The following is an 8,341-nucleotide window of genomic DNA, read 5'->3' as shown; positions in this document are numbered from 1 at the left end:
TATCCACTGTGCCTTCGGCATTGACCTGTGGGGACATGAATGATGAGGGCAGCGGCACCATGGCAGGATCCACACAACCCCACTGTGATAGCCACTCACTCAACTAGGGCAGAAAGGAGAAACTGAGGTGGAGGGAGAGGGCTGGCCTAAGGTCCTACCATGAGGAGTTTCCCACCTTTCGCACAATGCCACGCTTCTCATAAAAGGAAATGACAGGCTCTGTGGCCTTGTAATAGGTCTCCAGCCTCTTCTTGATGGTCTCCTCATTATCATCCACACGGCCACTAGTCTCCCCTCGCTTCAGGAGTCGTTGGGTCATGGTATCAGCACCTGCATCCACATACAGTAGCATCGAGGGCTGTCCAATCTGTGTAGGGTGGACATCGTGTCATTGGGACCCGTTCCTGCCTCCAAGTCTGAAGTCCTACACAAAGACCCACTCAGAACATCTGTCCCTTCCCCAGGGCAACCAGAGGGCCTTCCCCAAAACATCAACCCCTGTCACTCCTCTGCTCAAACCTCTTCCACAGCTTCCTAGAACCTCCAAGAGAAAGCCCAAGGTCCTTACCAGATCTACAGCACCTATGTGCCATGCTCTGCTCCCCCTCCTTCCTTTGACCACACTGACCTATGCTTGTATCTGTCTCCATCCCATACCAGGCCAACACGGGTCCCTCTGCTGCCCTTTGCCACAACTGGGACAAACTGAGCCTCAGCCAGAATCTCATTCCCAAGGCAGTCTTCTCAGATGTGACTCCAACTGTTCCTGGTCCCCTGGTGTCCCCTCTCCTTGACAGATTATGTAGTTACCTAGTGACCCTCCCCACTTCCTCAGCCAAGATGGGAGCTGAGGACTTGACCGACAAAGGAGCCACAGCAGGCACAGGGTGAAGGCTGCTAAGAAAAGCTGAGCGTCACTGTCACTGGTATAAGTCACTCATCACAAAGATGACTTGGAGAAGTGTGAAAGAATAGGCCTGACAGCCTCAGACCTCAGTTCAGTCACCAGTGCCCCTCCACAGTGTCCCCTGTTCAGGCGGGGCCTTGCACTGAGGCTGGCAATTGTTATACTTCCCATTCTAGGCTATACCACCCCTCAGAGTGGGGAGTCTGCCTCTCCACCACCAGACCCCCAAGCCTGGCACAAGCTAGGCTGGGCTTGTGAGGGAAGGACCACTCCAGGTCTTCCTAGAACAAAGGGAGGGGAAGCCACCCTTCTCTGCCTAGTCTTGGGCCTGGCTTGGGACTTCTATACATCCTCGGGGCTGTCCTTCAGACTCAGACGCCAGAGGTCTCTAAGCAGCTGTCATTCAGACTGTCACTCACAGCTCCTCTCCTGCCTCTGTCAATCAAGTAACCTTGGGGCAGGCTATAGGCGCTTCTGTGTCTGGTGCCTGCCTCCTGGGTGGTCAAGGATTTAGAGTACTAAACATCAACTACCTTCAGGAAGGGGTGATCCCACCAGTTGCTGACCTTGGGCAATTTACCAGGTTCTTCTCTTACAGAAGACTATGAGTGGCAAGAGCCAGACCAAGAGCTGCTGCCCCCATCCATCAGCCATCGAGTGCTGAGACCCTCTGAGTTCCCAGGACCAAACACAGCAGACTCTGTAGCCACACTTTGGGTGGAGGTAGTAGAGCTATGGTAACAGTTAAATTTCTGGGCAGTGCATCCCTTACTGGAGCCTCAGTTTCCCATTTGGAAATGGGCATCTGGCCTAAGGAGTGGGCCCTGGACACTACCTACCCCAAAGCAGTTGTGGGCATTTTAGCTATAAGGACAAGCCACTTCCAGGCCCACCCCCTCCTCCTCTAGTACAGTTCTGGCACCCCCTAGTGTCAAGATCTGAGAATTTCTGTTACTTAGATTCCCTGAGGAAGCCACCAAGCCCAGGCAGCTCCACAGCAGCACTGACAGGCTATTATCCTAACAGGACTGACAGGCACCTTCATTGCTGGATGTGACCCTGACAATTGCCGGTTACACACACAGCTGGGGAAATGGGGAAAGACAAGGCATGCCCTCAGGGTTACTGCAGGCTTTGTGACCTCAAGGAAGCTAGACCAATTCCCATTTCACAGATTGGCAAGCTAAGATTCAGAGCAAGGCAAGCATTTTCTTGAGGTCTTTCAGACTCTTAGAGGTTGCAACATACAGTATCCTGTTCTGACTAAACCTCACAGAGGTGGGCAGGAATGAGGCTGGAGGTACTCTGCCCCCCGCCCATCAGGGTACCCATTTAGCCCTCCACCCCACCCTTGTGACTCCACACACACACACTCAGCACCTGCAGCCCCACAGTCCTGTGTGGCCTTACATGGTGTAAATGTATGCAAACATGTATGTGCCGGCATGTGAATTCAACACGTGCACCCCTGTAGTGAGTGCTACATCCAGAGCACACAGGTGCTTGTGTGTGCAGTGCACCCAGCCGTGTGCATGTCTGTGTGTCCTACGTTGCCTATCGCTTGTGCAGGTGGATCATGTGTACAAATGTCTGTCTGTGAACCTATGTGTTTGGGACAGGTGTCACTCTATAGATCTTGTTTTCCTGATGGACAAAGGCTTGAGGAAACTTAGAACTGCGATCCTCTCCCCAGCATTCCAGGTTCCTGCCATGGCTGAACATCCTTCTTCCATATCATGCGTGGTCACCCTGACCCCATCTTCTCTTCTCCCGACAGCAGCTTCACCTTTCCAACATGGCCAGTGCGGCCCCTCGACCCTTGGCATTTATGGGTGACAAGCCCCACAAGGAAGAGGTCTCTCAAAGCCTCATGTCTTTCCTTGCGGCAGCTATGACAGGTCTCATATGACCTTCCCCACACCCTCCCCCTTTAGCCCCAACCTCCACTACCCCTCCCTCTTTCTCAGCTGCAGCCCAGACCCTGGCCAACAGCCACTCTTACCCGTTGTTCAAACTCTTCTCCCTGCTTCACTTCCCTCGGGTAGCCATCAATCAGGAAGCCGCTGGAAGAATCCACTTTGGCCATCATTGCCTCCCGGAGCAATTCCAGCACTATCTCCTGTTGTACAGCACAGAGTGTCCTGGGCCTTCTCGCCCGGCCTCTCTGCGACTGGGCTCGTGCTGGCCCACCCAAGCTGCCCTCTTTCCTGGGGCAGTTGAGTCTTTCCAGGGTTGGCCTTAAGTGAACCCCCTTTCCAGCCAGGAAAGGTCCTGTACCTAAGGACACAGTTCTGTAGGCTTCTTCCTGTCCCCACCCCCACCAAGTCCAGGGTCTTGGGGAGGGGACAGACAGGGACAGACATGTGGCTTATGATTCTAAGCATGGCATAGAATGGAAGGGTGAAGTATGAGTAAAGAAGAGGGCCACTGGATCAGCAGGGTGGCCCAGTGGGTAAGGGCACTGGCCACCAAGCCTCATGGCCAGAGTTTGATCCCCAGGACCCACATGGTGGAAGGAGAGAACCAATTCCTTCAAGCTGTCCTCTGACTGCCACACGGGTGTCACAGAGCTTGCCTACTCCTCCCCATAACAAATAAAAACAGAAGGGGACCACTCGGTGTAAAGTTAGGGATCTGAGTTAAGCTTGGAGGTCAGGGAGGTCTGTGTGCTGGCAGGGAAAATCGTTCCAGTCATACCGGATTGGAGCTAGAACACCAAGGCGCTGGGAGATGGAGAGTGGGAGGCAGGGTCTTTGTAATTTCTGAAAGCAACTTTTGGCCAAGAGCAGTGGGGAACCACAAGAGGCTTCAGGACTACAGAGGGCCCTGGTGGCCCCTGGCGGTGTATCACAGGCTTTTCGGGCTGACCCCCAGGGGCTCAGGCTCAGAGCCGCCACCATCTCTCCCAGGTCCCCAGCAGAGCCCCTCACCAGTGGCACCAGCTGCCCCTTTTCCATGGTGGACGACAGCATCTTGCCCCTCTCCGATCCTGAGCTGACTTCGGCCCGCAGCAGGTCCCCGGTGGAGAGATGGGTGTAGCCATATTTCTGTGCAATCTTCTCGCACTGGGTGCCCTTACCTGAGCCAGGCCCGCCTGCAAGCACCCACACAAAAACTGAATCCCCAGGAAGGGCACCAATAGAGTCCCTCAATGAGAGAAGACCAGAGTTCAAAGAAAAGACACACAGCACTTGGGAGGCAGAGGCAGGCGGATCTCTGAGTTTGAGGCCAGCCTGGTCTACAGAGCAAGTTCCAGGATATGTAAAAAGACCCTGTCTCAAAAACCAAACCAAACCAAAACAAAACAAAAAACCAGAGACCCAGTCCCAAACTTCTACAGTGCTTGCTCGGACCCCCCCCCCGATTGCTCACCATGTGCATGCGCACGACTTACCCACCACAAAGATGATTTTGGCTTTCTTCAGCTTCTCTGTGGAGAGAACAGGGGAGCAGGACTCAGTCACTGGCTAGACAGGCAGAGTCACCTCTGTGACCCAGGCTTGCACAGTGTGAGCAGGGGTGGGTACAGGGTGTTCTGGGTCCACTCAGACAAAGCCCAGAGGCTAAAAACTCAGCTAAGATCTTGAGGAGGTTAAGGGACTGGGATGGCAACCCCATGGTGCCTCCTGGGGGTGCTGGACCCCAGGTGTTGCTCACCTCTGGCTTTCCTGTCTTGTTCTTCTCGGGGTTCACTAGACAAACAGCAACCCATGACAATATTCTGACTGTTGCTCTGCTCCCTGGCTTGGCCCTCCCATTGCTGGCCTGCCCCAGCAGTACTAATGTGGAGTGGTCAACCACAACATATGTTGCCTTAGAGATAGTTGCCAGGGAGAAGGCCTGTGGGCAAATGGAGCTCTTACTCAGACAGGGAGGTAAGCAGATTTCCCAAACTGCCTCCTTAGAAGTCACAGCCCTCGTGGCCTGGGCTGCAGCCGGTTGGCAAAGTAGCATGAGTGAGGCCCTGGTTCCATGCCTGGTGTTGTGCAAAAGGACCTTAAAACTCACTGGGAAAAGGGAAACTGAGGCCTACAGAAGGAGGGGCTTACCCAAGGGACATATGAACCCAAACCAGAACCCAGGGCTTTCTCCTGGGGCGCCCCCTCTCCCCCGCCCCCCGCCCCGCTTAGGGAAATGGAGCTGGGCAGGACCTCAACAAGAAGCTTTGTTTTGCCCCTGACCCAGGAGGAGGTGGGATTGATGGCTGCTGGGGGTGGGGGGACAGAGCCTTAAGGACCTGTCAGGGGAGTGCCTAAGGCCCAGAGAGGCAGCTGAGGGGCAGGCTGGTTACCACTGGCTTTAGACTGTAGAAACACTCATGCCTGAGCAGCTCTCTAAAGAGCCACCCAGGCAGGGGCCCAGTGCCAGGGAATGGCGCTGCCAGAAGCCCGAACTCACCCACTCCAGGCACTTTGCCCATAGCCCAGAACACAGGAGCCAGGAAGACTCAAGACTTCAGAGTCTACCCCACTAGGTGATAGGGACACTAAGTCCCAGCAAAGGCCAGAAATGTGCCCCCAACCCCCACCCCAGCTTGGCAGTTGATTCAGCTGGAGTTGCTGCACAGCATAGTCCCATCCCCAGAAAAGGCCAGGCTTGGCTGTAAATACTAGCATAGGTAAGCTCTAGGGCCCCAGAAACCTCAGACAGACTTTGCATATGCTGGCAGGCCAGAGGAAGAAGCCCTAGGCTTCTTCCAACCCTTCCAGGCAATCCCTGTGAGAGTTCACCCCTTAACACATGGGCAGGAGGGAACCTCATACCTTCTTCCATTCTGCTGAGGTCTGAGAGCTAGGTCAGCACTCTGCAAGACAAGGCACAGGAGGGGTGAAGGTTCTCCTACCATCCCTGACGCAGCTTCCACCAAGCCCCACCCATGGAAACGGCAGGTAAGTGCCAGGCTCCAACATGCAATTTCCAAACTGATAGGCCAAAAGGGGAAAGGGACACCCAAGAGGCAGAATGACCTTGGAAAAGTCACCTTCCTCTGGCTTCTACTGCCTCTATCACCTCTCCAATGTGTGCCTTGGTCTGTTAGAAGCACCTGGGTAGAGGTCACAAAGGGGTGTGAATGAAAGAGTCCCTAGTGCATGGGGCCAGGTCCCTTGACAATGCTCCCTGGGCGCAGGAATGCTGGTGGGAGTGTCCTGCTTTCTTGCTTGGGGACAGGACAGGTAGGCAGAAGAATGCTCTGAGACACATTGGGGCACAATCCTTTACAGTTTGTTGTTTGTTCTATTTAAGACAGGGGTCATTCTCTGTAGTGCAGGCCAGCATCAAACTAACAGCAGCCCTATAACCTCAGCCCCTCTAGTGCAGGGGCTGCTGGAATGTTTACCACACCTGCTCTCTGTGGTTTGTTCTGTTGTTTTTAATTTTATGTGTATGAGTGTTTGCCAGCATGTATGTAAGTGTACCATGTGTGCGTAGTACATGAAAAAGTCAGAAAGGGGTGTCGAATCTCTTGGAACTAGAGTCACAGGTGGTTTTGAGCTACCATGTGGGTGTTGGAATCAGAACGTGGGTCCTTTGGAAGAGCAGCAAGTGCTCTTAGCTGCTGAGCCAGCCATCTCTCAAGTCCTTTCCAGTTTTTAAGCTGGAGCAGGCCCAAGTCCACCTCACGCAGGGCCCTGCCACTCACCCCATGGGGCACTTGCTTCACTGTGCCAGCCTCTGCCCTGGGTCTGTGTCCCTGATACATACTTCTGTCCTCTCACTCGGGCTTCAGGCCCCAGGAGCCACCCATCCCCACCTGTACAGTCAGCCTATGTCAGCATGGATGCTCCCCACAACCCCACCCCACCTCTGCCCTGCACGCTCATATCCCAATATTCTCTCCAGTCTTCCTCCAACCTAGATTATAGCCCACCTCCACAGAACCTCAGGGTACCACAAACTCTCCCCCCCTCTCTCTCCTCTCTCTCTCCAAACAATGGGCAGAAGTATTTTCCTTGGCAAGCAACAATTATATGACCCTCCTGCTCAGAGCCTTCCGTTTTTGTCCTCTTGACTCCCTAAATCAAACCTGAACCTCTCATTCTAGCTGGCAGGGCTTGGCCGTCTAGCCCCTGCTTTCTCATCTACTGCAATGCTGCCCCTGCCCACCTGCCCACAGGCCTTTGTAGTGTGACACCCAACTCTTGGGGCATGTCTTTCTCCAGTGCTACTGGAAACCTCAGCTCAAGTCTCACCTCCTTCAGGATGCCTTCCTAAATTCCACCCCCACAATCCTACAGGTGTTCCCTCTGAGCTTCTGGTGGCAGGGCACTCAGCATAAGGTGTCAGAGTGTTCTCTTGCACCATGGGCCTTGTGCCTGTCCCTGATTGGGTCTGGCAGGAGATGATCCCTGAACTGGACCCTCATTCCATCCTGTCTGCCATCTGAGGAGAGGACTGGGGCTTGGAGAGGAAGGCAGACTAGCTCCAGCCTCTGACTGGGGTCAATCTCAGGCCTGGAAACCCAAACTAGGCAAGTATCTTGAGCAACTTTGCACAGATACATGGCCAAAGCTACAGCCTCTAGGCCTGCAGAGTGTGCAGGAGGAGGCGTGGTTTTGCCAACCCCCTCAGCAGCTGCCCAGGAGAGGAAGAGTATCCAGACTCTGGACAGTCACCAGGATGTCCTAGGAAGCCACTCCACTCCACCTGCCCCACCCCCTCCTGGTAACCTAAGCCTCTCTGCCCCACAGACACCTGCCACTTCCTTGGTCTAAAATAACTTAGGTGGTGAGGAGGCCTCCAGAAGACCAGGGGTCTCAGACTGAATAAGGCTACAGACTAAGCAGTCAGGCCTTATAAGGCTTCCTGGGCCAGGGCCCTGGTGACTCCTAACATGACTGAGTAGTGGTCTTTGAGGTGGTTCAGGGAGCAGAGGCCCCAAGAGACAACCATCTCCAATCACAAGGTCTGGTTGTCCCAGATGTACTTTCCTCAGGAGCTAGCAACTACACTGTGTTCAAATCACAACTCCATCACTCAGCTGGGTGACCTTGGGCAGCTGCTGCCCCCTCTCTGGCTGGTCTTGCTACTGCTGAAGTGTCCTGGGTGAACAGCTGACCAGAGCTGTGAGTCAGACCCCAAGGCTCCTTCAGAGCCCCTGATCCAGCAGGAGGTGTTGGCCGGGCTCCAACATCCAGATACCCCAGGCCTCCCAACACTCAAAGTGACACTACAGTTCTTGAGGCACATAGGCTGCCCTTACCCAGGTCCTCTGGGGCAGGGAGATAAGCCACTGTCTGTTCCTCTTCCTTTAGGGCCTTAGCAGAGATCTGCCAAGGGCATAGACCTGAAGACCCAGGACTATTAGCTGGGACAAAGGGGTCTGGGAGGCTGGGAGGAGACACACACACACACACACACACACACACACACACACACACACACACACACACACAGTCACAGGGACTGGGCAGCTCCCTGGAGGCAGGGAGAGGG

General features: G+C 54.5%; 1 protein-coding gene across 2 annotated transcripts in view; it reads right to left on the bottom strand.

The window, feature by feature from the left end:
* The window catches only part of Ak1 (adenylate kinase 1), a gene marked incomplete at its 3' end in the record, with an annotated part of 8,740 nt that continues 399 nt past the window's right edge, over positions 1-8,341 (bottom strand). Inside the window, 6 exon segments of one of the 2 annotated variants that reach the window (XM_035446449.1) lie at positions 1-25; positions 176-367; positions 2,910-3,026; positions 3,838-4,001; positions 4,302-4,337; positions 5,671-5,711. In XM_035446449.1, coding sequence (XP_035302340.1) covers positions 1-25; positions 176-367; positions 2,910-3,026; positions 3,838-4,001; positions 4,302-4,337; positions 5,671-5,680 — 544 coding nt within the window. 2 annotated transcript variants of the gene reach the window in all.

The sequence above is a fragment of the Cricetulus griseus genome, chromosome 6 (genome assembly GCF_003668045.3).
Source record: "Cricetulus griseus strain 17A/GY chromosome 6, alternate assembly CriGri-PICRH-1.0, whole genome shotgun sequence".
NCBI lineage: Eukaryota > Metazoa > Chordata > Mammalia > Rodentia > Cricetidae > Cricetulus > Cricetulus griseus.
Note: the sequence above shows the minus strand (reverse complement) of the source record. Positions and strands in the feature narration are given on the sequence as shown.